The 27,931-nt window shown below is 35.0% G+C and overlaps 2 protein-coding genes and 2 pseudogenes across 3 annotated transcripts; 2 read left to right on the top strand and 2 right to left on the bottom strand.

Annotated features, from left to right (window-relative positions):
• Positions 1–3,286: 3,286 nt before the first annotated feature.
• LOC104726125 (NAD-dependent protein deacetylase SRT1) lies at positions 3,287–7,216 on the bottom strand. The gene is made up of 14 exons (XM_087475254.1): positions 6,958–7,216; positions 6,259–6,288; positions 6,052–6,144; positions 5,811–5,930; positions 5,590–5,690; positions 5,356–5,464; positions 5,185–5,264; positions 4,978–5,056; positions 4,737–4,790; positions 4,484–4,580; positions 4,275–4,357; positions 4,136–4,203; positions 3,956–4,058; positions 3,287–3,860 (listed from the first exon to the last, which is right to left on the bottom strand). Exons 1-14 carry the CDS (start codon positions 7,054–7,056, stop codon positions 3,555–3,557), a joined length of 1,422 nt encoding a protein of 473 aa, XP_087331380.1. The 5' UTR covers positions 7,057–7,216; the 3' UTR covers positions 3,287–3,554.
• Positions 7,217–9,219: 2,003 nt separating this feature from the next.
• Positions 9,220–9,773, bottom strand: LOC147935456 (nicotianamine synthase 2 pseudogene; annotated as a pseudogene).
• A 10,789-nt stretch (positions 9,774–20,562) lies between these two features.
• Positions 20,563–21,265, top strand: LOC104726123 (uncharacterized). Its single transcript, XM_010444915.3, has one exon. The coding sequence runs from the start codon at positions 20,615–20,617 to the stop codon at positions 21,125–21,127; it is 513 nt and encodes a 170-aa protein (XP_010443217.1). The 5' UTR covers positions 20,563–20,614; the 3' UTR covers positions 21,128–21,265.
• Positions 21,266–21,291: 26 nt separating this feature from the next.
• Positions 21,292–24,064, top strand: LOC147935455 (pentatricopeptide repeat-containing protein At5g55740, chloroplastic pseudogene; annotated as a pseudogene). The gene has a single exon (XR_015573021.1). The product of XR_015573021.1 is annotated as a pentatricopeptide repeat-containing protein At5g55740, chloroplastic pseudogene (transcript).
• Positions 24,065–27,931: the final 3,867 nt, after the last annotated feature.

Genomic DNA, 27,931 nt, shown 5'->3' with positions numbered 1-27,931 from the left:
ACAATCAAATTAGATTAAATATTTTAACGATGTTGTAATAGACGGAAAAAAATCCGATCAAGCGGATTCTAACGTAATGTATAATGGTTTGTATTAGTATCATATTGTGGTTACTATCCGAATTTCAAGTTCGCCAATATTAGCAAAACAAAAATATGTCAATCTTCGAACTCAAAGTTTCACAACACTTTACAGTAAAATCTCTATAAATTAATAATGTTGGAACCAAGAAATTTTATTAATTTATAGTAATATTAATTTATCTGTAAAATAATTATTATTAATTTATAGATATATTTTTAATTGTTTGAAGTTTTAAAATTTATGAATTGAGACAATTTTAGCAAAATAAGATTAGAATTTCGGATGTTGTAAATATTATAGTATTAGAATTGAATTTGAAATATTTAGAAAACATTATTGAAATAAATTACAAATACTATAGACAAATTCACTTATACACATGACATACATCAATTCAAATTTATGAATAAAAATATCAATTGTCGTATTTTAATGTCTATCAAACTATCAAAACGTAAATGATGCATATTTAGAAATTGAAAACTTTAAAACATTTTAGTTATTTTTATGAAATGTTATAGAATATGTTATATCATTATAGTTTGAAGATACAACATAACAATTGTATTCTAATATGAGGTTTAAGAGAAGTATACTTTATTCTATCAGCATATATATATATATGTGTACATTTATATAATTATTAATTTGTGATATTATTGGGATCATATTTTACATAGAAATTTCAAAAAAAATATTATCTTATTATCTTATCGAATTTTGTTATTTTTTACACTGGTCCGACTTAGGACTAGTAAAATTTATTAATTTATAGTGTTTATTAAATTATAGATTATTAATTTATAGAGGTTTTACCGTAATTTGTTTTAAGATCTATCAATATACCGCTAATTTTGGTTGACTTTTTTTGTTTGTGGCATATTATATTGAAAATTCCATCAAGCTACTGCTAGAAGTAGAACTGGTCTTCTTTTTTTTTTGACATCAGTCTTTTTATATCTATATATACATTTTTAAAGTACATTTTGGGATATACCCTTTAAGTTATACTTATTTACAAAGTTAATCTTTAAAACTTGCATAAAAAACAATAAATAAAAATATGGGAAATCATTTTGATATACAAAATCGATTTAATGTTCATGTATAAGAATTTTAATAGATAAGAAAATCAATTATGAAAATTTAACACCATTCAATCGAAACAATCAGTTATTAGTAGGATTTTTAGAGAAAAGAAAATACATTATGATGATTTAATGCTATGTAACATATTTAAATCGAAATAAATTCCTTAGTTTCTAAAATTATTTGACATGCAATCAAGAAAATATAGCAAATTAAAACAAATTACTAAACATACACTCCTTATTAATGGTATATTCCTTAGCTAAATACTAAATCTTCTACTTTATTCTGTAATTGTGATATTTTTTTAGATTATATACTTGCCCACCAAGATTTTCGACGATCACTCACACATACAATCTCTCACATCTTATTATAGCACTATATATACGTTTCATGTTCAGCAGCTAAGAAAACCAGATCGGAAAAACTATATCATCCAAAAAGAAAGAAAAAAAATATTTACCTGCTTCTTTTGATTTCACATTTGTGAATTGCTCTCCAAATAGACAAGTCGTTGCAAAGGTTTATGTGACAACAAAACCTACTCTGCGTTTGTTTATGTTTGTCGATTATTCGTTAGGATCAAATTTTAGAAAAAGTTTGGTTGCTTTATTTTGTTTTCTTGCATTGAATTTAATTTCATAGACTATTCTTGGTTTTCTTGGTTAACTTTTATTTTGTTATACAATATTATATGAGTAAACAGATGAGAATTATGTCTATTCTTTTTCTTTTTTTTTAAAGAAAAGTATTTTTGGGTTATGAAAGGATAACGAAGTTTCAAAAACATTTGTTTTTTTATATCAAACCCAATTTTAAACTTTTTTTTTATTATGCAATTTTTGTTTTCAATTACAGAGTATATGAGAGAAACAAAAATACAATAAACCCATGAACTAAAACAATAAAATATAGAAATACCTAAATATGTAGAAAAACTGAAATTTGAATATTTGAATTGAGGAAAGTAACGGGAAATAGAGTTGAAATTGAAAAATCAATATTAATATTAGAAATTTAAAATATTAAACATATATTGTTTTGTAATATAATGTGGGTTAAATCCTAAAAATAATAATTAAAATATAATTATATAATTTTAAACACTAAACAAAAGTAACAAAACTAACAAATAAATATAATTTAAAATTTAAATATTAGTTTTTAAAATATTATTTTACGATGTACGGCAAGGATTAAAATATAGTTATCTTTATTATACAAAGTCGTTAATTATCGATTTCGACTCTCTCTCTACTCTCTAGTCTCGTAATATCTTTCTTTTTATGTAAATGATTTGCTGGACGAAAGTCGTTGAACATGTCCTAAATTCACGCAGAACGTCCCAGATGGTAAACATAATTATAATTAATATCCGAAGTTCTTTAATATCTCTCATTCATCGTGCACATTTCAAAAATCCAAGTTCTTTTCGTTATATGGCATCGCTGCTCGGTCATCATGTAATTTTTAATGATATTCAAACAGATAGCGTAAGTTGAAGCTACAAATACTAGGCCTGGGCATTCGGTTAACCATTCGGTTTCGGTTCAGTTGTATTCGGTTTCGGTTATTTTGGATATAGTAATATAGTAACCATTTGGATATTTTTGAAATTTCGGTTCGGTTCGGTTCGGTTTCTTTCGGTTCGGTTTCGGTTTGGTTATTTAAATAAATAACCATAACTAACATAAATTATATTAACATTAACCAAATATAACCAAAACTAACCGAATATAACCAAAATTAACCAAATATACAATAACAAAAATACATAAAAGGGAAAAATATGGATTCAATTTTACAAAATAGTATTTAACTTTGTAAATTCAAAATAATAACATTTACATATATTGATTATTTAAAATATTTAATTGTTTTGAATCTAGAAATAATTTATATTTTAAGTTTATTTTATAGTTTTGCATAATATTAAGTATATAATATTTGATATCTTCTAGGTTTTCGGATATTTCGGTTAACCATTTAATTGTCGGTTCGGTTCGGTTCGGTTTCGGTTAGTTTGGATATAGATTTTTACTAACCATTCGGGTATTTGAAGAATTTCGGTTCGGTTCGGTTTGGTTTTTTTCGGTTCGGTTTCGGTCGGTTATTTGGTTATCGGTTATTTTGCCCAGCCCTAACAAATACAATAGCTTCTACAAAAGTTTGACCGATACTTAACCAACCCGAACCAAGATTATCTGCTTCAATTCTTGGTTAACTTGTGTTTTAAGAGAACCGAGTGTGGACCAAAACAAAATTCACTCAGCCCTTCAAAACGCCGCCGATAACTTCCGTATTCCCTATTCCGGTTAGCCTATTGTTTGTTTTTATATACACCAAAAAGCTTCTTTTTTTCTTTTCTTCTTTTCTTCCTATGCTTTTGTTTCTTCTTCCTGTGCCCTTGATTTTCGTTTGCCTGTTCTAGAACGCTTACGTGACGTTCCAGAACCTTCCAGCTTCCATTTGAGGTCTCCATTAGCATGCAGAGATTGTTGACAAAGGAAATTCCTGAGACTGGTCACAGTCGCATACACAATAGCCTCACTTCTCGGTTCAGAAACCGCTCTTCGCTCAACCACACCGCTCTGCCCGCAACTGGACTCTTCAACCGCTTTCTCTCTCAGGCTTTGTAGCACAGCCTCCTTGTCTATAATCTCACCATGCTCTTCTGTTGAGACCTACATAGATATTTTGAAAAGGTAGTGAGAAAAATGCTCATGAGTCAACATATTTAAATGCATTCATCGATAGTACGAGTCTTATCTTAATAAACCTTGAATTCAAATGGGAGGCTAAGTTGAGTGGAGACACTGTCACAACCGTCACTGTAGTTAACTTTCAAGAATATATCAAAAGTTTCGTTTCGTGCTGTTCTCCTGAAAGAGGATGAGAATGTATAAGAAGAGTAAGAAATAGGATAAGAACGGACTTCTAAGAAGGTTTTTAGTTTCACCTTTTCATAAGAAACGGCTGCTTATCAAGAACTGCATCTTTGTACTTGTGGTCATCTGAGAAAGAAACCTGGATTGCAAATGAAAAAACATCAGAAAGGACTTTAATTTTTTTGGCATTGGTTTGTTTCTAGAGATTACCTCAATCGATTCGATGAATGGTAATTGAGAAGTTAATCCATGAACACTTGCAACACGCAGGGTCCAATTAATAAACCTCTGATCTGTAACAGAAATGAAAAACATGTGAGTGAGAGCTATGAAGCCTAACATTAAAAAAAAAAAAAAGCTTCACACACCCAATAACAAAGCAGGTCAAGACATAAACCCATGGAAGATAAAAAAGCTACCTCCGCTTAATGATTGAGTTAGGATTATTTGGAAAAGATCGATTCTGACATATGGAGGAATCTTCATGTTGAGAGATTCCATGACCCCTGCAACCACCTGCACATCAGAATATTGAAGGAAAAAAGTCAAAAAAAGTCAAAAAAAAAAAAAAAAAAAAAAAAAGCTCCGTTTAGTCGCAGTGCTGAAGGTAATCTGTTAAACATCACTAAGCTTTTGTCCAGAAATGTAGAAATAACAAAAGGTGAGTCTTACCTTATCAACAAGACCATGAATCACTACATTTGCTTTCTTGTCCTTCGGGGTTTTCTGCGAGGACGAAAATAATCAGTCCACAATTCACCATGAAACATTACACAGACAAGAAAACACATTCTTCCATATACATTCCAAAGAAAATGTCAAGGCTTATACTAAACAGTTAGTAATGTCCAGAGAAGTCCTATGGTTATTTCCATATATGGCACAGATAAAAACTTGTGCAGATGATAATTACCTGAAGATTAACTATCACGATCTTGCCTCCACCTCTAAGACACTTGAGAGGCAAATTGCAAGCAGGTGTTATCTGCAAACTGCATAAAGAGGTTAGGCTCATAAAACAATCAAAATACAAGAGATACTCCAGGGAACGGAGGTGCTTGGCTAAATGATCAAAGTGTTAAGGAAACAGACATGAGAGTTCTTATGAGTCATTGATTACCTGGTACCCAAACAGAGTACAAGATCAGCCATTTTGCAGTGCTTCTCTGCAGGATCAATTTCTTTTGGAGGCAAAGCATCCTGCAGCATAAGAGTCACACAAAGATTCATTTTTACGTTTCTTAAAGTAAAACCGGTGGACTCTGATTCAAAGGCAACGCTTTCGTGTTACCTCCCAATCCAAGACCGAATCTTTAAGTTTAGCTCCACACTTTTGAACAGAACACCTTCTTGATGTCTCCTTCAATCCAATAGTTTCCACCTCGAAATCACGTAGGTACCTTCCAAATTTCAAGAAAAGTTGTTAATAATTATGGTCCAATGACCATAGGGATAGATAATGACAGCTCTCATCACAAGGGGTCACAGTATAAGAGAGATGTCATAACATATATTTCTGCCTTACTCTGCTCCACATGATGGACACATCTCCATAAAAGAGTCTCCATGCAGTTCAGAAAGCTTCTCTCTTGGTATTCCAGATCGAAGATGTAAGCCATCAACATTCTTATCATTTACAAAGCAGCATATAATTGAATATTAGAGATGTAACCATGGAGACAAGATCCTCGTAGAGACCAAGCACGGTCATTAAAAAAGTAACTCTGTAGGGAGAAAGAGGATTACCTGACTGATGACAAATTTTAAAATGCCAGCTCTCTCTAATTCAACCAAAGCCATGTGAGTCATGCTCGGCATTGCACGATGAAACGGCAGAGATGCTTTGGGTAAATCTTTGCCCTCGCGCTGAAACCAATAATCACGGATCGCAAGTGTTCAGAAAGTTAAATGGAATATACAGGCTGAGAGAATATAAAACTAGAGTAAGATAGTCAAAGAAAAGAGAGTAAAAAGACTTGGCTCAGACCTGTAACGTCCAAATTCCTTTAGGGCCTCGGAAATCAGGAATACCACAAGAAGTTGAAATGCCAGCACCTGTGAAGACTACTAGATGCTTACTCTGCAAAACATAAAACCATGCTTCTTGAAGATACTTACATAAGAACAAAGATACAGAAACAAAAATATGCAAAAGCATCAAGAAGAATATGAAAAGAAGACACAGATCCAAAACCTTTTGAATCATCTTAGCAAGTTCTTCGATCTGCATTTTCCCAAAACCAGACAGAGACCAGAGTTAGCACAAAGGTGAAATAGACAATAAACACGCCAAGATTCTAGCAACCAAATCCCTTTACCAGACCTCATTTGCCAAATATTTGGCTTGTTAGATTACAACAATGATAAACCAGTCAAATTCTATTTACAAATTCAGACAAAGGCTTTTGCATAATCAGTAAATAAAAACCATTCACATTGTCTTTTTAAAGAGACACACAAGAAGTGAAGAGACCTAGCAATTAAGTAATACTAACCCAATTCCAATTGATATAACCCAATTCCAATTCTTCCAATTAACACAACACAATGCAAGTCCAAAAACAAGTACGGTAAAACCTAAAAAAAAAAAAAACTATATTATACGAATCATTAAGTAACACTAATTGTTCAACCATCACAACCCATCTAAAAAGACAAGATGATAAAGCGTTAAAGGCTTAATATGAACATGCGATCCAAAAATCAAACACTAGGACAGGACACACGAAGGATCAACTGTAAGAAATCTAAGCTGTTAAAGCGATCAATCCAGAGACAAACAATCAACGAAACGTGAAATTACATAAGATTCTGGAATAAACCCACAAAAACCCAGAGAGGGAAATAAAAAAGAAAAGGTAACAAAATATAGAAGAAACCCAAGAAGAACAACCTTGCATTGTAGAACATGAGAAGGGTCGAAGAACTCGGCCATGCCGACTTGACCAACATCTTCAATGAAGGACAATTTCTCTGCGTAACCTAAAGACATTAGATTTTGTCTCTCTTTTGGACAAGAACAACAACCTTCTCTATGAGAGGGGATCTCTCTCTCTCTCTCTTTCTTATAGACTTGGGCAGTGACTTCTTTCTTCTATTTTAGAAGAATCTTTATATTATTTCGTTCTTTTCAATTATTTTTTTTTTTATATAGATCTGGAATAATAATTTTTTGACAATTTAAAGAAATAGCTTCTTTTTTTTTACAATATAAAAGACTTGAGATTTTAAGTTTTTTATTAAATTATTATGAACCCTTGATAAAGAAAAATTATTTGGATTTAAAAAATTTGTTTTTTATGGTATATATATTAAATATATTTTGGCTAAACACAAGATTTGATCTAAGAAAATACAATAAATACAATAACCCTAAAACATCATAGCTAAATTAAGTTGATGTTATCATTGCAACTTTTTTTACATTTTCACAAAAAAAAAAGTTAAAATATATAAAATATAATATAAACTATTTTATCACTAATTGTCAAAATGTTAGAACCTAAACTGATGATAGATTGATCCAGTTTAACCCATTTATTGGTGAAATGTGTTGGACATTTTCAACACATTCAAATAAATGCGATGATGGGAAGAAGTTTTCTTTTTTTCTTTTTCTTGTTGCCTATTTATATGCTTGCAAAGATGTTCGAGTGTTCGTTCTACTTTTTGAGTGTATAATAACATCAAGGAAATTTAACAAATTCATTTGTTGATATATTAGAGAAATTTGCTATCTACTATACATTAGCCAGTAACAACTAACAAGATATTGTTGGGTTTCATCCAATCTATTTAAAGGTTTACGGAAGACTCGTCGTCATTTTGGGTCAATATTTTGATGGTAACACAAATCATATCGTCATTAAAAGCAAAAGAGGAGTTTGTCATTTCACTATCATGCAGAAACAACTAGTGATGGGAAAAGTTATCGCTACACTCATCAATCATTTCGCTAGCTAACTAAACTATGTTTGTAACGTGTACTACGTGGGCTACTCGCGTCGAACAATACGTCAATACGAGACTCACGCATAATATATTGATAACTGGACGGTCACTTCAAACCACATAACTCTGGTATTTTCAATACCCATATCCAGAATGAATAAATTCAATAATATCGCAATGGACACCTCATAAAGAAGATTTACAACATTTTCAAGAGACGTTGATTCTCAACCAACGTCTTAAAATACTCCAAACAACCGTGTATCACTTCACGTGGTCTTCATATATAAGGCATCACACATTCACACTTGTGTCTTAAGTGAGGTTAACCATCTCTTTAGTAGTACCGTTCATTTACACCCTAACAGTCATCTCCCTAGAAAGCTAAGGAACAGATAAAGACGATAACCAAATTCCTGCACACCTTACAATGATCAAAAATTAATAATCCAACAATCTTCCCAAAAAATTTTTAAAAAATTGTACCATACATAGTAGCATGTAATATCACCTAATTAACTCTAAAGGGAAATAACATAATTTTTATTAATTAAACCCAAGTTTGTCACCAGAAAACAAAAACAAAAAAGACAAACGGTAAGATATTTCTTCAACGTACGTATGTTAAGATGAAGATGAGTCTTCTTTATTCGATTACTTAAACAATCGATCCGTAGTTCTTTATATTTCACGTAGGCCATAACAAAAGATTCAGACTAAATTTTCACACGATCATCTTGAAACTCATGTTACCCATAACATGTATTTTTTAGGACATCTGTTCATGAGTATATATGATACCGCTATATAAATTCCAAAGTAATACAAATGCATTTAAATTTGTCACTACATGAATAGATTTTGTCTACATCCGTTGAAAAGACACAAACGTTTTCTTCAGAGATTCGCCAACACTTACAACATGTGTAATGCCATGCGGCACATAATACGAAACTGAGGAAAATATTTCATATCTTTTTATTATAAATCTCAAAACTAAGACCAAACTCATCACCATCTTCTCTAAGTCATCATATCATATCATGTCGTCTCTTCATTAAGCTTCTCTCTATATTTCTCTTATCACCTTTTATCTATCACTTCTCAACTGTGTCAACCTAAACTCAGCTTCGGATTCATCAAACACTGGTTTGTGCACTCCTTACCCATGTAACCAACCGCCTCAACCGCCTTCTTCTACAGGCTACTCTCCATACGGTAATCCTCCTCCTCCACCGCCATCACAGCCTACATCACCGTCTTCTTCACAACTGCACCTCCATCGAGAAATGAGGCTTGAAGCGAGTTTGTTGGCCTGTGAGTTGATGTCAAAGTTGTGGAACGTTGTGTTGGGGAGGTGGAACTTGGCCAAGACGACGGAAGTAAGTGGCATTGGACCCGAACCGATAAAGGCAACCTTGGTAGGGACGTGGGTTGTGTGTTGAGATAGAGATCGAATTCGAGTTTGCCTAGCTTGAGATAGTTGTTGTATAATAGGGAAAAGATGTGTAAATGGTTTAGTGTGTTGTCTTCAAAAGAACCTATGACTGCTGCGAAGTGTTCCTCTAAATAACCTTCGGCTTCACCACAAAGCTTGATGAGATGAGATCTTGGGTCTTTGACTTTTTCATCGTGTATTTCTGTGACATCGATATTTGTGTCCGTTTGGTAAGCACGTGAACACGAGTTGTCCAAAGTGTCGATATTCTTTGATGGTTTTAAGCTCTCGAGGTTTTAGATTTGGTTGTATAAGTCGATGATTTAATTTGCTTCACAACTAGGTTACTGTCGTAAGCCATGTCGAGACTATGAGGAGAGAAAATAAAGCTTTGAATTTTGTTTTCAAGACTTGGAAAAAAGCTTATGTTGTGTTGTACTTACCCTCGCCAGGGGTCGTTATATATTGACGAAGTGTGCGTCCATTCTTGGCTAAAATTTGTTAGTTTATTTATTTGATTCGATTCATATGTATTTTTTTAAAAAAAATCTTATTTTTTTTTTTTGAATAACGTAAGTCATGTTGATTTATGTTTTAGAATTATTGTTTTTGTTTAAAAATGAATGGTATTGCTAAGAAATGAATTTGAAGAAATTATACACCCATATTTTGTTCTTTTCATAAATAGTAGGTCAGTTTGTTTATAATTTTTTGATTGAAGTAAACGAAATTAAGCAGTCATCTAATAGATATATTAATTTAAATCTCAGCTCAAAGCTCAAATTAATAATTCTTTTAAGCTTGTAATTTGAAGAAATTGTTAATGAGAAAAGTTTCTTCTTAAAATATCCAATCCCATATTTTGTTCAATGTAGTATATGTTGGGGTTTTTTTTTGTCTATGAAAATTAAACAGATCATCTAGTAAATAGTTTTTTACTGAAGTTAAATAATTTTTGGCGTAAAGGAAATTAAATAGGTCATCATCTAATAAATATATTAAATTAAATATCAGCTCAATAAATAACTTTTTAAGCCTGCAATTTGATGAAATTGTTAATGTGAAAAATATAAGTTATCATCCTCAGCAATCTTTGTGGATTTAAAACCCTCTATGAATTGACGACTAAAATGTTGTATACTTCTTTTTGGGTGTCTTTTTGTGGTGATCCTTGTCTATGTCTTTATTTTTTTATGTTCTTCTAGCTTTAAATAATAAACTATCCAACATGTTATTGGTGTAGAAAAAAATGGAAGACAAAATCGAAACATGAATCTAATATGGTTTCAACTGCAATATCTCACAGATCTAGTGACATGTATGTACCATAATCCACACCATATAAATAAAAAAAGAAAGGAACAAAATTGGCTGAACTGCAAAGAAGTTCATACACATTATAACCCAAATAATGATATTGTGAAAAGAAATTAGATATCAAATACAAAAACAAACAATTTAAATCGTGTAAGAAAATAGAAAACTGAAATTGGAAGAACTGACTAAAATCAGATGGCTTTCGAAAACTCATATCATGAATAGCATAGACAACGAACTCCTCTTCTCATATCATGAAATAGTTTTCGGGAAGAAATTCAATAAACAAAAAATCACCACATATGTTTGATCATGAATTCACGGGTGACCAATCAAATAGATGAGCTCACGACGCCAATTTCTGTGGAAAAGTGAAAAATATAGTATATATTTGCAATAAAGAAAAAGATATGTGAAAAATCTAGGCAGATTTATTACTTTGATGCTATAAATTTCGGCAAAAAAAATGCAAACAGGTAAATAGTGATCTATAGATTTAGAGAGCAAAATATTGATAGAGATAAAGTGATAAGGAGTTTTGGGAAACTTAAACTTTATTCTCTTCGTAGCTTTTTGAATTATGTGGAATTCAAATATGAATTTATACACACACAATAAGAGGAGAAAAACAGAGGGGAGTTGATTGGTCAAATATGCAAGCAAAATAAAGAGGTATTCACCAAACAACACCACGACTCAATTTCCTACTTCATCTTAGAAACATGAACGGAAGACGTTACCTATAACCCCCAAATACAAAGACATTACTATTAATATGAAGACGTTATGTTGAGAAAAGATGAGATTTTTAAAACTTGATGTGGTTAAATAATAAAGACGTAAATGAAAGGTATGGACAGATGTCAAATGTCAACATTATTAGAATATAAGAAGGAGAAGAGAGAAAGAGGCCGGTAAGGCCGAGTTATGGAAGAAGAAGAGAAGCGGCCGGTAAGGCTGCCAACACAAGAAAAGTGGCCGGTAAAGTCATGTGGGCTGTGTGAAGAATGAGAGAGGTCAGCAAGACTATAAGTGCAATGTGAGAAGAGTTGTGAAGCAAAAGCCTTATAAGAAGAAGAGGCCCAAGAAAAAGTCTCACAAAGGAAAGAAGGGAAAGAAGAAAGCATGTGAGACTTTGGTTGGTGAAGCATAGCGAGACAACCAAGGGAAGGAGCTGTCCCTTTCACTATGCACCCACTTGAGCCCAACGGCTATATGTCCCTTTCATCTCTCACTTATGTCTAACGGTCATATGCACTTTCAATTCATATATTAAGATGTGTAATCTCTCTTCTATGTAACTAATACAACACATTCAATTCAATAATAAGAGAATCACATTCCCGTTCTTCTCTCCTCCACACTTGTGGTTATGCTCGCATATTCAATGTAGAGAGCTCAAGAGATAACGGTTAGAGGCTGCCCTTAAGGCAGCCGATTCTCTTCTCAAATCTCACCTAAACTCTTCTTATTTACTGTCTTACTTAGCCTAGATTACTGATTCTTAATCCTCTTTCTCCTAAGTACACAAATCTAAGTGTTGTGTTACTAGAAGTGGATAAGTCTCAAACTAGTGCTTCTTCTTCATAGATCCGCTTACTCTCTAGTATTTGGGTTCTATCAAGCTACTTTATGAGGAGTTCATCACAAGTTGATGACCTCTTCTTCCCCTTGAGATCGAGTTAGTTTGTTGTGGGTTTAAGGAGACTTAACCGTTGGGGTTTTGTTCTCCCTTGTCAAGAGCTTTCTCTCTTGAAATCCCAACATAGTATCAGAGCCGAGTTATGTTCTTGGTGATTCAAACTCGTTCTCAAGTCAGTGTTCTATTCTCTCTTAGGAGTTAGTTCGCTTAGCTTAAGTTTCTTTAAAGGTTTAATTTTGCCTTTGTTGTTAAATCGATTCTCTAGCAGCTCAATGTTGAGAAAGCTTGGTCTCTGGTCTTGTTAGAGTTTGTAGACCGAGTATGTGAAGAGAAATCAATTTTTAAAGCCTCATCTTTATGCTTTACTGATTTGGTAAAAGCTTGTTTCAAATGAGGTGGTGATGAACCAATGAGCAAATTGTTTGTGTTCATGGTAAGGATTCAAGTGTTTAAGCTTGTATGAGCCACGAAAATCTTATCCTCTCAGCTGAATCAATTAGATTAAAGCTGTTTCAGAGATTCATTCTTTTAACCGATGGACAAAAGGTTGTTCCAAAGGCTCTTTTATTTCTTATTTGCTTTTGACCACGAAAAGCATCTTCTATATGTTATTTTCGTGGATCTTAAGGCCTTAAGCTCTTGGAGAACACTCTGTTTAGGTGATTCTACCTTGAGTTATGTCTCTAAACCGTGGGAGATTCAAGATCTAACGGTTCTTAGAAGCTCCAGCCACTAAAACGCCCATGTTCTTGAGTAAACAAACACCATAGAGTGATACTCTCTAAAGTTCTGGGCTGTTCAAGGCTGTTTTAAAGCTTCTTTCAACTCGAGAAAACAGAGTATGCTCTGTCTACGCAAAGCAAAACAGAGTCAAACTCTGTCCATAAGAACTCTTGAGCAAATTCCCCCCATTCTTCCATACTCTTTAATACTTTATACTCTTGGTTACTTATTCTCTATTCTCCCTTATACTCTCGCTTATTCTCTAAATTCTCTTTTATTTTCAGTAATATACTCTATACTCTATTCTCTAATCTCTCACAATCTCTTGTTTAGAATCTGTCCCATTGTATTTGGTTTCAGTTTCAACCTTGAAGATTGTGTTGAGCTCGCTTGCTATCTCAAGAAGAAGTGGCGAGGTTTAAGGCTACAAGAAAGTCACAAGAAGGCGCAGCACAATGCCTGGAAGTTAGAACCAATGGCCATGAAGCTTCAGAGACCGCAGACAAGCCCAACCATAGTACTAAGCCGGATGACTTGAACATGGCAGTCTAGAGAGGCTGACCGGAGGAAGCAGACCGGAACTGACTATGGTGGAAGATCTAGTGGAGAAGAAAGCTGGTGGAAGGTGATGAATCAGCTTCAAAAGCATGTGTGTTAGTGCCAAGTTATTGATCGGATGTGCACAAGACTTTAAGGAAGGTCATGCATAAGGTTTCAAGTGAAATGATGAGGTTTCAGCCCATCATCAAGTAAAGGTTGCGGGGGAGATCAACTTTCAAATGACTTCACCGCACCTCACAGAATCGGGTTTCAAATTCTCGGCAACAAGCAAAATCTCTGCCGAAGCGTCTCAAAGATCGACTCGGACGAAACCCTTCCACTGTGATTCAGCTTCCTCGTTCTTCACAAAAGTTCTAGACCATAGAGTCCTCTTGCCAGTGGAAGTGGAATCATATCAATCCGAGCAGCCGTTCAAAAGTTATGCCCGAATCAGTGGTCATATATCATTCTGACGCGACTTTAAAGAAGCGGTCTCAAGAGGAGAGTTCAAACCGCAACCATGATCAACTCTCTCCTTCCTATCCATCAAAGACACCAAAAAGGCTGTGCTCTAAACTCTACTCTATTTAAATTATTTCCTTAAATTCATTATCTTAGCTCCATCACTAGTCTTTACTCTTTCATATGTTCTCTTAAATTGTCACTTCGAAAAATTATCTTTGATATTCCTCATAACATACACTTATTCTTTCTTCTTTATCACTTGTTTAAAGGGTAAAGGAGATTATGAGAGCCTCAAAGAAATTCAAAAAGTGCAAGGATGGGGATCATAAGAACTGAAGTGCAAGAATTCGAAAAGTGCAAGGATGAAGTGTGTTAAAGACAAGAAGGGCTAAGGAAGTGTAGCGGTTCAAAGAACTGAAGAGAAGAGAGCTGGTTCTTTACAAACCAAGATCAAGAGACATCAAGGACAGTGAAGGCTATACTCTTTTTCCCTCAACAAAGTTTTATCCCAAGTGGTTTTCTTTGTTAAGGTTTTTAATGAGGTAGTCGACACTAGTCCACTCTTGATCTTTGGTCCTCATGGTGTCCCGACGATCAAGCGTGCGGGAGAGTATTAGAATATAAGAAGGAGAAGAGAGAAAGAGGCCGGTAAGGCCGAGCTATGGAAGAAGAAGAGAAGCGGCCGGTAAGGCTGCCAACACAAGAAGAGTGGCTGGTAAGGTCATGTGGGCCGTGTGAAGAATGAGAGAGGTCAGCAAGGCCATAAGTGCAATGTGAGAAGAGTTGTGAAGCAAAAGCCTTATAAGAAGAAGAGGCCCAAGAAGAAGTCTCACAAAGGAAAGAAGGGAAAGAAGAAAGCATGTGAGACCTTGGTTGGTGAAGCATAGCGAGACAACCAAGGGAAGGAGCTGTCCCTTTCACTATGCACCCACTTGAGCCCAACGACTATATGTCTCTTTCATCTCTCACTTATGTCTAACGGTCATATGCACTTTCAATTCATATATTAAGATGTGTAATCTCTCTTCTATGTAACTAATACAACACATTCAATTCAATAATAAGAGAATCACATTCCCGTTCTTCTCTCCTCCACACTTGTGGTTATGCTCGCATATTCAATGTAGAGAGCTCAAGAGATAACGGTTAGAGGCTGCCCTTAAGGCAGCCGATTCTCTTCTCAAATCTCACCTAAACTCTTCTTATTTACTGTCTTACTTAGCCTAGATTACTGATTCTTAATCCTCTTTCTCCTAAGTACACAAATCTAAGTGTTGTGTTACTAGAAGTGGATAAGTCTCAAACTAGTGCTTCTTCTTCATAGATCCGCTTACTCTCTAGTATTTGGGTTCTATCAAGCTACTTTATGAGGAGTTCATCACAAGTTGATGACCTCTTCTTCCCCTTGAGATCGAATTAGTTTGTTGTGGGTTTAAGGAGACTTAACCGTTGGGGTTTTGTTCTCCCTTGTCAAGAGCTTTCTCTCTTGAAATCCCAACAAACATGTTATGCAAAGTTAAAAATAAACCTTGTCATATTGTATAAGATATCATGTGTACAAGTTTACAAAAAAAAAAAACGTTACTTCAGTTTCAAACTGGCGAGGAACAAGACTAACTAGTACTCACGCTTCAACTAAAATTTGTGATGGATATATGGATCTTGTTGTGTTTGGTTACAAGGCTAATTAATATGGAAAAGATTAATGTGGAACGAATTTCGAAATCAGGGCTCGGTTATAAAGTCTTATAATAGAGTTTTACACAAAATGTGTAAAGGTTTTACATGAAAATGTTATGATTAAACTGAAGAAAACACAAATTGTGGCTTCTTTTTGTCACACATATTTGTTTTAAACAATATATGTATGAAGAGAAACGAGAAGGTTATAACAAAAAAAATATTAAAAAAAAATTAGAGAAGTTTTCTTCACAGATTCATAATAAATATAAGCATTGCTTGCGTGTTAAATTTTTTATTAGTGATGTGTGCATATGTGCGTATGATTGTGCATGAATGGAATCTAAAGGAAAATTACTTCGATTTGGTCTTTCTACGTGTAGTCGTGTATACTTGTTAATGGTATCAGTTATAATAAATGTTACACGATGATACGAGATAACGTATGGTTAGGGTTGGTAATTTAGGCATGTCTCATAACATTTTTAAGTCACCACGAAAATGCGTAACATTGTTAAGTCGCCACGAAATTGCATCATATTTTTAATAATCTATAATAAATAAAGGGAAAATTACGTTTTAAACCTTCAAATATTACTGGATAGCACTTTAAACCTCGAGAAAATTTCATTAGCACTATAAACTTTAAAATGATTTTACTAACACATTAAACCTTTAAAATGATTTTACTAACACATTAAACCTTTAAAATGATTTTACTAACACTTTAAACCTTAAAACTAACTTTCATTTTTGTACCGCCATAAAAAATAATGGAATAATAATATCCGTCAACGCGAAATAGTTAAACTATGTTGGTTTAATTCAAAATTTAATTAGCTTTAGTTTTTATAAAAAGATAAAAAAAAATTGTGTTCAACTTCATTATAGATAAAACTTTTACGACATTACTCTTCACATTATTAATCCTTTTAATAAATGCATCTCCATTTGGATTCTAATTCAAATCGATTGACTTCTCACTCGAAACCAATGAATCTTCTAAATATATTGTCGTCTTCAATTTTACATTTGTCAAATGTTTTAACCTTATCTCTGATTCTTCATTTTTTCTTGCTTTGATGTATTTTTATTTTTTTATCAATCTTCATAAATAATTAAATTAAATTAAATTAATTAAACAAGTATTTAAATCAAACCAGCATAATTTAACTATTTCACATTGACGGATATTACTGTTCCGTCATCTTTCATGGCAGTACAGACAGAAAAGTTAGTTTTAAGGTTTAAAGTGTTAGTGAAATCATTTTAAAGGTTTATAGTGTTAGTGAAATTCTTTCGAGATTTAAAGTGCTACCCAGTGACACTCTGAAAGTTTAAAACATGATTTTCCCAATAAATAAATAGATACATCAAAATAATAATGCATAGAGTATTACAATAATAATATATTATGGATCTCATATAGAAGTATTTAAATAAATTTTATAAATGTAACTATTTGCTAAAATGATGTTTTTTAATTATAAATGTAAATATTTGATATCAAAGGAAATCATAGTATATACTATATAGTTTACCATATATATAAATAATGAAATGTTTAATTGAACACTATAATTTTTTTTTTAACTTGGACCACTATTTCAAATGTGTGTGTGTCATCAATTATATATTTTGAATATGATTAGGAAATGTTTTGGATTTGTAAAATAGTGTAACATGTTTAATTGATTACAAAAACAATGAAATGTTACTGAATTAAGTAACATTATGAATAATATTTTCATATCTTGGCGGACAACCGATTCACCTCCATAGAGAAGGGGAACATAGTGTTTCTTTTCTTGTAAAGAGGAGTAAGTATGACCCCATGGTGAAACAAAGTTGTCAATCTTTGTTCTCGTTCTTTCTCCCCCCCCCCCCCCCCCCCCAGATTGAAATAAGCTACCTCCTCTACCAACTCTTCACCTTCCAAGTACACTAAATCTTTTTCTAAGAAATATAGCTGAGCGTATTGATTGGTAAGAGTGAAAACACAGCTTTTATTCTCCTTCCTCTCTTCACTCACGTCTTCTTGAAAAGAAACTTCAAACTCCCTCAAGCATTGGGTTCGAGGAGAACAAAGCAAAATGTTTTGGGTTCGAGGATAACAAAGCAAAGGGGTTTGGGTTTGAGGAGAACAAAGGAGATGATGCCATTGATGCCATTGATGTTTAGGTGAACAAAACAAATGGGTTTCTTTGTGAGGAGGCCAAAGAGTAGAACCACATATATATTTGAAATCTACGATAGAACTTGTTTCCGATGATAAACACATTTCCGTTTTGATCTTAAGAGAGTTAATAGCTAGCTTTTCAGGATTCTCATATTCTCAATGACCTCATCTCAATCGATTTTGACTAAAAGAGATTGATTGACTTCTGAAAATAAAAATTTTAACTTTAAATCAAATTAGGATGTCGAGGGAAAGTGAAAATTTGAAATGACTAACATTGTTAATTCACATTTCAAGTGGAAACTTTATGTTAGTCTTTTAAACTATATAGTATGAAATTCAAAAATAATGCCTAACATGAATCAACCAAATTAATCAAATAATAATTTTGTTGTAAATACAAAAATCGATTTAATGACAATAGGAGAACAATGTTAACAAGATATATGAATCTAGGTGTGTTGAATCTTAGTAAGATAATCAATTTTGAAAGATACTCACATGTATAAAACAAATTTTAAATTATTATTTTATCAAAATTTACAAAAAGTACAAAAAAATAATAAAAGAAATAGGGTGAGAGAGTCCATTGCAATCAATTAATATTTGGAAAAGATGATCGATGGGATATAAGATGAAAAACGATATCAAATAAAAGTTGGACAAGAACAACCTTCTTCTCAATGTATAAAAAAAGCAGAGGTGATCTCTCTTTTACCAATATAAAAGACTTAAGATTTTCAAATTTTTACTAAATTATTATAAACCCTTATTAAGAATTTTGTGATATATAAAACACACAGAATTTAGAGAAAAAAATAGTTGGATTTAAAATTTGTTTTTTATGGTATATTAAAAATAATTTGGCTAAATACAAAATTTGATCTAAGAAAATAAAATAAATACAATAACCCTAAAACAGCGTAGCTAAATTAAGTTGATGTTACCATTGCAACTGTTTTTACATTTCCACAAAAAAAAAAATTAAAATAATGTATAAAATATAAGACTATTTTATCCCTAATTGTAAAAATGTCAGAACCTAAAGTGATGATATAGAACCATTTCTTGGTGAAATGAAATGCCTTAACACATTCAGTAAGATAAAAATAAATGCGATGATGGGAAGAAGTTTTTGTTCTTTATTTTTCTTTTTGCCTATATATGCGATAAAAATAAATGCGATGATGCCTGCAGAGATGTGAACATATTGACTTCGAGTGTTCGTTCTACTATTGCATTTTTTTTTCAAGTGAACGTTAAATATTACGTACCCAACTAATTTACGGATCATTATTTACAGATCTGCATCTAAAATTTGACGTGTATAATAACATCAAGAAAATATAACAAAATCATTTGTTGGAATCTTGGAGAAATTTGTTATCTACAATCTACTATACATTAGCCAGTTATAAGATATTATTGTTGGGTTTCAAGCTAGCTATTAAAAAGTTTACGGAAGACTCGTCGTCATTTTGGGTCAATATTTTGATGGTAACACAAATCATATCGTCATTAAAAGCAAAAGAGGAGTTTGTCATTTCACTATCATGCAGAAACAAACTAGTGATGGGGAAAGTTATGCGCTATACACAACACAACCTACACTCATCAATCATTTCGCTAGCTAACTAAAATATGTTTGTAACGTGTACTACGCGGGCTACTCGCGTCGAACAGTACGAGACTCACGCATAATATATTGATAATTGGACGGTCACTCTAAACCACATAACTCGGTATTTTCAATACTCATATCCAGATTGAATAAACTCAATAATATCGCAATCGACACCAAATTAAAATACACCAACGTTTTAAAATACTCCAAACAACCGCGTACCACTTCACGGGGTCTTCATAAGGCATCACACATTCACACTTGTGTCTTAAGTGAAGTTAACCGTCTCTTTAGTGATACCATTCATTTCCACCCTAACAATCATCTCCCGAGAAGCTAAGGAACAGAAAAAGACGATAACCAAATTCCTGCACACCTTAAAATGATCAAAAATTAATAATCCAACGATCTTCTTAAATTTTATACCATACGTAGTAGCATGCAGTATCACTAGTTGACTGTAAAGGGAAATAACATAATTTTATTAATTAACCCCAATTTTTGTCAACAGAAAACAAGAAACAAAAAAAAAGACAAACGGTAAGGTATAAGATCTTTCTTCAAGGTTAAGATGGGTTTTTTTACTCTTCTTTACTCGATTACTTAAACAATCGATCCGTAGTTCTTTATATTTCCCGTAGGCCATAACAAAGATTCAGACTAAATTTTCACACGATCATCTTGAAACTCATGTTACCCATAACATGTATTCTTTTGGACATCTTTTTATGAATATAATATGGTAATGGTACCGCTATATAAATGTCAAAGTAGAACAAATGCGTTTTAAATTTGTCATTACATGAATAGATTTGTCTACATCCGCTGAAAAAACACAAACGTTTTCTTCAGAAATTCTCCAACACTTACGACATGTGTAATGCCATGCGGCAGATAATACGAAACTCAGGAAAAAAATCATCTCTATTTATTATAAATCTCAAAACCAAAGACCAAACTCATCGTCATCCTCTCTATAAGTCATCATATCATGTTGTTTCTTCATCAAGCTTCTCTCTATATTTCTCTTATCACCTTTCATCTATCACTTCTCAACTGTGTCAATCTAAACTCAGCTTTGGATTCATCAAACACTGGTTTGTGCACTCCTTACCCATGTAACCAACCGCCTCAACCGCCTTCCTCTACAGGCTACTCTCCATACGGTAATCCTCCTCCACCGCCATCACAGCCTTCATCACCGTCGCCTTCACAACCACCTCCATCGTCACGTTCTCACTGCCCTCCTGTTCCAGCGTCAGGCTGTTGCAACCAACCACCACCTTCCACGACGACGTACTCTCCTCCCTATCCTTACTTTTATACTCCACCTTATCCTTACGGTACTATAGGCGGAGGAGAAAACGGTGGCGGTCAAGGAGGAGGAGGAGGATCAGGATCAGGTGGCGGCCAAGGAACCGGAGCTGCAGTGTCTTACTATTCCTCTTCCGTGCCTGTTTATGTTTTGATGTTTGTGTTATCCTTTGCTTTTGTTGTCCTTTAGGGCCGAGCTGAGCATGCATAGATAGATTTTGGAAAAATACATTATCAAAGCCACCTTCCTTTTTCTGTTATTATCTCGAATTTTTTTGTTTGTATAATTTTAAAGTAAATTCAAATAAACAAAATTAATATATTCTCATCGTTACTGTTTATAAAAAAAATCGAAACAAATAATAATCGACCGAGATAAATCGAAAACCGCATACTGCATTCACAATTTGAGCAAAGATCAGGAAACAGATCGCAACCGTCGACGTGGCAATACTCGATAAAAACTAATCAACGGTGGTGATTCGTTCAGGGAAACGAACTCTGTTTTATCTTCTTCTTCAGAGACGTTAGCAGAGAGGGAGAGGCATGAATGGCTTCTCTTCCTTTCAACACTATCCCAATTAAGCTTCCGTACTCAGTCTCAACAAAGCCTCCTTCTAAAAATCACGATGAACAACAAGCTCATCATTCTCCTTCTTCCACGTCTTACTTTCACCGCGTTTCGTCTCTATGTAAGAGCGGTGAGATCAAAGAAGCTCTGAGTTTAGTTACGGAGATGGGTTTCAGAAACCTACGCATTGGTCCCGAGATATACGGCGAAATCCTCCAAGGATGCGTTTACGAGAGAGATTTGAGTACGGGGAAGCAGATTCATGCTCGGATTTTGAAGAATGGTGACTTCTACGCGAGGAACGAGTACATCGAGACCAAATTGGTGATCTTCTACGCAAAGTGCGATGCTTTGGAGATCGCTGAAGTGCTCTTCTCGAAATTGAGGGTTCGTAATGTTTTCTCCTGGGCAGCTCTCATTGGTGTGAAGTGTAGGATTGGGTTGTGTGAAGGAGCTTTGATGGGTTTTGTTGAGATGCTTGAAAATGAGATTTTTCCTGATAATTTCGTGGTTCCGAATGTTTGTAAAGCGTGTGGTGCGTTGCAGTGGAGTCGATTTGGGAGAGGGGTTCATGGGTATGTGGTAAAATCTGGTCTTGCGGATTGTGTGTTTGTGGCTAGTAGTTTAGCTGATATGTATGGAAAATGCGGTGTTTTGGATGATGCGCGGAAGGTGTTTGATGATATTCCTGAGAGAAATGTGGTTGCTTGGAATGCGTTGATGGTTGGTTATGTGCAGAATGGGATGAACGAGGAAGCGATTAGGCTTTTATCTGATATGAGGAAGGAAGGTGTTGAGCCTACTCGTGTCACTGTCTCGACTTGTTTATCTGCTTTTGCAAATATGGGTGGGGTTGAAGAGGGGTTACAGTCTCATGCCATTGCTATTGTTTATGGACTGGAGCTGGATAATATCCTGGGGACATCTTTGTTGAACTTCTATTGCAAAGTTGGTTTGATAGAGTATGCTGAGATGGTTTTTGATCGGATGTTTGATAAGGATGTGGTAACATGGAATCTGATTATATCTGGGTATGTTCAACAAGGTCTAGTTGAAGATGCTACATACATGTGTCAGTTAATGAGACGAGAGAAGCTGAAATATGATTGTGTCACTTTGGCGACGTTAATGTCGGCAGCTGCACGTACTGAGAATCTGAAATTCGGGAAAGAGGTGCAGTGTTATGGCATTAGACACAGTCTTGAATCTGATATCGTTTTGGCTAGCACCACGATGGATATGTATGGCAAATGTGGAAGCATTGTTGATGCTAGGAAAGTGTTTGATTCCACAGTAGAGAAAGACTTGATACTGTGGAATACGTTACTTGCAGCCTATGCAGAGTCTGGTTTTAGTGGAGAGGCTTTGAGATTGTTTTATGAGATGCAGCTAGAAAGTGTACCACCAAATGTGATAACATGGAATTTGATCATTCTAAGTCTTCTAAGGAATGGTGAGGTCAATGAGGCCAAGGAAATGTTCTTGCAGATGCAATCCTCAGGCATCTCTCCAAATATAATCTCGTGGACGACTATGATGAATGGTATGGTACAAAATGGTTGCAGTGAGGAGGCGATTCTTTTTCTTAGAGAGATGCAAGAATCCGGGCTGAGACCAAATGCATTTAGCATCACTGCAGCTCTCTCTGCAAGCGCAAATCTAGCATCATTGCATTTCGGAAGATCAATCCACGGATACATCATAAGAAATCTACAGCATTCCTCTTTGGTTTCTATTGAAACTTCTTTGGTTGACATGTATGCTAAATGTGGAGATATAAACAAAGCAGAGAGGGTATTTGGAAGTAAGTTATACAGCGAGTTGCCCCTCTACAATGCCATGATCGCGGCGTATGCATTATATGGTAACGTGAAAGAAGCAATGGCTCTGTACAGGAGCTTGGAAGATTTGGGGATTAAACCAGATAGTATAACATTCACAAGCCTTTTATCTGCTTGTAACCATGCTGGGGATATTAACCAAGCTATAGAGATTTTCACTGATATGGTTTCAAAACATGGCATGTATCCATGCTTGGAACATTATGGACTAATGGTAGATCTTCTTGCATCAGCTGGAGAAACTGACAAGGCCATAAGGTTAATTGAGGAAATGCCATACAAGCCAGATGCAAGAATGATCCAATCTTTGGTTGCTTCTTGCAACAAGCAGCATAAGACTGAGCTTGTGGACTACTTATCAAGGCATCTGCTTGAAACTGAGCCTGAAAACTCTGGTAACTATGTGACGATATCGAATGCTTATGCGGTCGAAGGAAGTTGGAATGAAGTTGCGAAGATGAGAGAGATGATGAAAGCTAAAGGTTTGAAGAAAAAACCTGGGTGCAGTTGGATACAGATTAAAGGAGAAAAAGAAGGTGTCCATGTGTTTGTTGCCAATGACAAGACACACATTAGGAACAATAAGATACAAAGGATTTTGGCATTGTTACTATATGATATGCGTTCTGATGTCAAATGATATTATGTGTATGAGACATTATAAATTAGTATGTATATTCACAATCTCAAGAATTGAATATATGTTTATCATCCATCGTATACTCTAGATACTACGAAAGGTTTCTACCATCGTATCGTAAGTGACAAGGGACAACAAACCGTTGCGTCAGAGCTTTCAAACAACAAACTAGTTTACTTTACTGACTCAGACAGTACTTCTACTATATATCCAGCTAGTACAAGGACCGACCGATTGTCGGTGGAGAATCTGAAGACAGATCACAACCATCCACGTGGGATGTATGTGTATTTGATACTCTTGGCCCCTGCGCCACCAGTTTCAGGCCTCATCTCCGGTTTTCGCTGACCGTAACGATCACGCATTCATGCGTTTTTTAAAGCTTTTGCTGTGTCTTCACCGACACTTAGTAGTTAGTACGTGACCACAGTCAAAAGAACTCAGTTTCCGTCCAATCAAACTTTTACTTTTACAAGGAACAAACAAGATGTTTTGTTAACAAAATCATGACAAGTTTAGGATTGTAAATGATTATGGGTTAATGAATAAAAATTAAACGAAATTAAATAAACGAAATAGAAGAAGATTCTATGCTTGTGAAATGGGCTTAAATATATATATTAATAATGGGTTTAATGAGTTTCTGATACCTTAATTTATGAAGAGGAGTTACTCTTCCAACTCCCACGTGACCATGTTTGATTTTTGTTCTTTTTTTTTGTGGACGTGATATGTTGAATCTAGAATTCACACAATGAATTTGTTTGAGTGGGGGACAAATTCACTTAAGATCTCCCTCTAAAACAATGGATTAAAACTAGAAAATAAAAAGGGGTTTTGATCTCTTGAGAAAGAAGTTAGGGTTTTTGTATTAATTGCTGGATACTTTACAATGAGAGGATATCTCCCTATTTATATGAATACATTGATTATAAAATAAGTCTATTTTCCTTAAATCTCTGATCTTCAAATATGGTAAATTTCCTCTTCTGATGATCTAGTCGGGCTTAGGGGGCGGTCTCGGAGGTCGGTCAAGTGACTTCGTCGAGCTTCTGCTTTTGGGCCAGTTTAGCTAGCCCAAAAAGGGGGTCCCTCGGTTTAGTTAATGTACAAAGTCTATTTGGTTTACCTTCGGTTTAGATCGGTATGTCGTGGGTGCTAAATCCCGCACCAACAATTAGTCCCCCCCCAGTTCGGTAGATTCGATTATCCATTCGAGTTTCCGAACTATAGGAAAAAATATTCGATCTAAACTTTAGGAAAACTGAATTCCGAGCACGCGAACTGATGTTGTGCATCAGGACTCGTCGCCTCGTTAAAACCTTCTCCGGTAAACCACATGGGAGGAAACCCGAAGTAAGGAAAAAGAGTACGAGTCATGATCCTAACGCCTTTAACGCCCTCATACAAACGGTCTCGCCGATGGTTGCCTTGGCTGCGTCGATCTCTCAGTCTTCTTGGAAGAATTATTTTTGCAAGAAATAAAGTTTTCACTCTATTCGGTAAGGCTGCCAACACAAGAAAAGTGGCCGGTAAAGTCATGTGGGCTGTGTGAAGAATGAGAGAGGTCAGCAAGACTATAAGTGCAATGTGAGAAGAGTTGTGAAGCAAAAGCCTTATAAGAAGAAGAGGCCCAAGAAAAAGTCTCACAAAGGAAAGAAGGGAAAGAAGAAAGCATGTGAGACTTTGGTTGGTGAAGCATAGCGAGACAACCAAGGGAAGGAGCTGTCCCTTTCACTATGCACCCACTTGAGCCCAACGGCTATATGTCCCTTTCATCTCTCACTTATGTCTAACGGTCATATGCACTTTCAATTCATATATTAAGATGTGTAATCTCTCTTCTATGTAACTAATACAACACATTCAATTCAATAATAAGAGAATCACATTCCCGTTCTTCTCTCCTCCACACTTGTGGTTATGCTCGCATATTCAATGTAGAGAGCTCAAGAGATAACGGTTAGAGGCTGCCCTTAAGGCAGCCGATTCTCTTCTCAAATCTCACCTAAACTCTTCTTATTTACTGTCTTACTTAGCCTAGATTACTGATTCTTAATCCTCTTTCTCCTAAGTACACAAATCTAAGTGTTGTGTTACTAGAAGTGGATAAGTCTCAAACTAGTGCTTCTTCTTCATAGATCCGCTTACTCTCTAGTATTTGGGTTCTATCAAGCTACTTTATGAGGAGTTCATCACAAGTTGATGACCTCTTCTTCCCCTTGAGATCGAGTTAGTTTGTTGTGGGTTTAAGGAGACTTAACCGTTGGGGTTTTGTTCTCCCTTGTCAAGAGCTTTCTCTCTTGAAATCCCAACATAGTATCAGAGCCGAGTTATGTTCTTGGTGATTCAAACTCGTTCTCAAGTCAGTGTTCTATTCTCTCTTAGGAGTTAGTTCGCTTAGCTTAAGTTTCTTTAAAGGTTTAATTTTGCCTTTGTTGTTAAATCGATTCTCTAGCAGCTCAATGTTGAGAAAGCTTGGTCTCTGGTCTTGTTAGAGTTTGTAGACCGAGTATGTGAAGAGAAATCAATTTTTAAAGCCTCATCTTTATGCTTTACTGATTTGGTAAAAGCTTGTTTCAAATGAGGTGGTGATGAACCAATGAGCAAATTGTTTGTGTTCATGGTAAGGATTCAAGTGTTTAAGCTTGTATGAGCCACGAAAATCTTATCCTCTCAGCTGAATCAATTAGATTAAAGCTGTTTCAGAGATTCATTCTTTTAACCGATGGACAAAAGGTTGTTCCAAAGGCTCTTTTATTTCTTATTTGCTTTTGACCACGAAAAGCATCTTCTATATGTTATTTTCGTGGATCTTAAGGCCTTAAGCTCTTGGAGAACACTCTGTTTAGGTGATTCTACCTTGAGTTATGTCTCTAAACCGTGGGAGATTCAAGATCTAACGGTTCTTAGAAGCTCCAGCCACTAAAACGCCCATGTTCTTGAGTAAACAAACACCATAGAGTGATACTCTCTAAAGTTCTGGGCTGTTCAAGGCTGTTTTAAAGCTTCTTTCAACTCGAGAAAACAGAGTATGCTCTGTCTACGCAAAGCAAAACAGAGTCAAACTCTGTCCATAAGAACTCTTGAGCAAATTCCCCCCATTCTTCCATACTCTTTAATACTTTATACTCTTGGTTACTTATTCTCTATTCTCCCTTATACTCTCGCTTATTCTCTAAATTCTCTTTTATTTTCAGTAATATACTCTATACTCTATTCTCTAATCTCTCACAATCTCTTGTTTAGAATCTGTCCCATTGTATTTGGTTTCAGTTTCAACCTTGAAGATTGTGTTGAGCTCGCTTGCTATCTCAAGAAGAAGTGGCGAGGTTTAAGGCTACAAGAAAGTCACAAGAAGGCGCAGCACAATGCCTGGAAGTTAGAACCAATGGCCATGAAGCTTCAGAGACCGCAGACAAGCCCAACCATAGTACTAAGCCGGATGACTTGAACATGGCAGTCTAGAGAGGCTGACCGGAGGAAGCAGACCGGAACTGACTATGGTGGAAGATCTAGTGGAGAAGAAAGCTGGTGGAAGGTGATGAATCAGCTTCAAAAGCATGTGTGTTAGTGCCAAGTTATTGATCGGATGTGCACAAGACTTTAAGGAAGGTCATGCATAAGGTTTCAAGTGAAATGATGAGGTTTCAGCCCATCATCAAGTAAAGGTTGCGGGGGAGATCAACTTTCAAATGACTTCACCGCACCTCACAGAATCGGGTTTCAAATTCTCGGCAACAAGCAAAATCTCTGCCGAAGCGTCTCAAAGATCGACTCGGACGAAACCCTTCCACTGTGATTCAGCTTCCTCGTTCTTCACAAAAGTTCTAGACCATAGAGTCCTCTTGCCAGTGGAAGTGGAATCATATCAATCCGAGCAGCCGTTCAAAAGTTATGCCCGAATCAGTGGTCATATATCATTCTGACGCGACTTTAAAG

The sequence above is a fragment of the Camelina sativa genome, chromosome 11 (assembly GCF_030686135.1).
Source record: "Camelina sativa cultivar CO46 ecotype springtype chromosome 11, ASM3068613v1".
Classification (NCBI taxonomy): domain Eukaryota; kingdom Viridiplantae; phylum Streptophyta; class Magnoliopsida; order Brassicales; family Brassicaceae; genus Camelina; species Camelina sativa.
The sequence above is the reverse complement of the archived record's forward strand: the minus strand, read 5'-3'. Positions and strand labels throughout refer to the sequence as shown.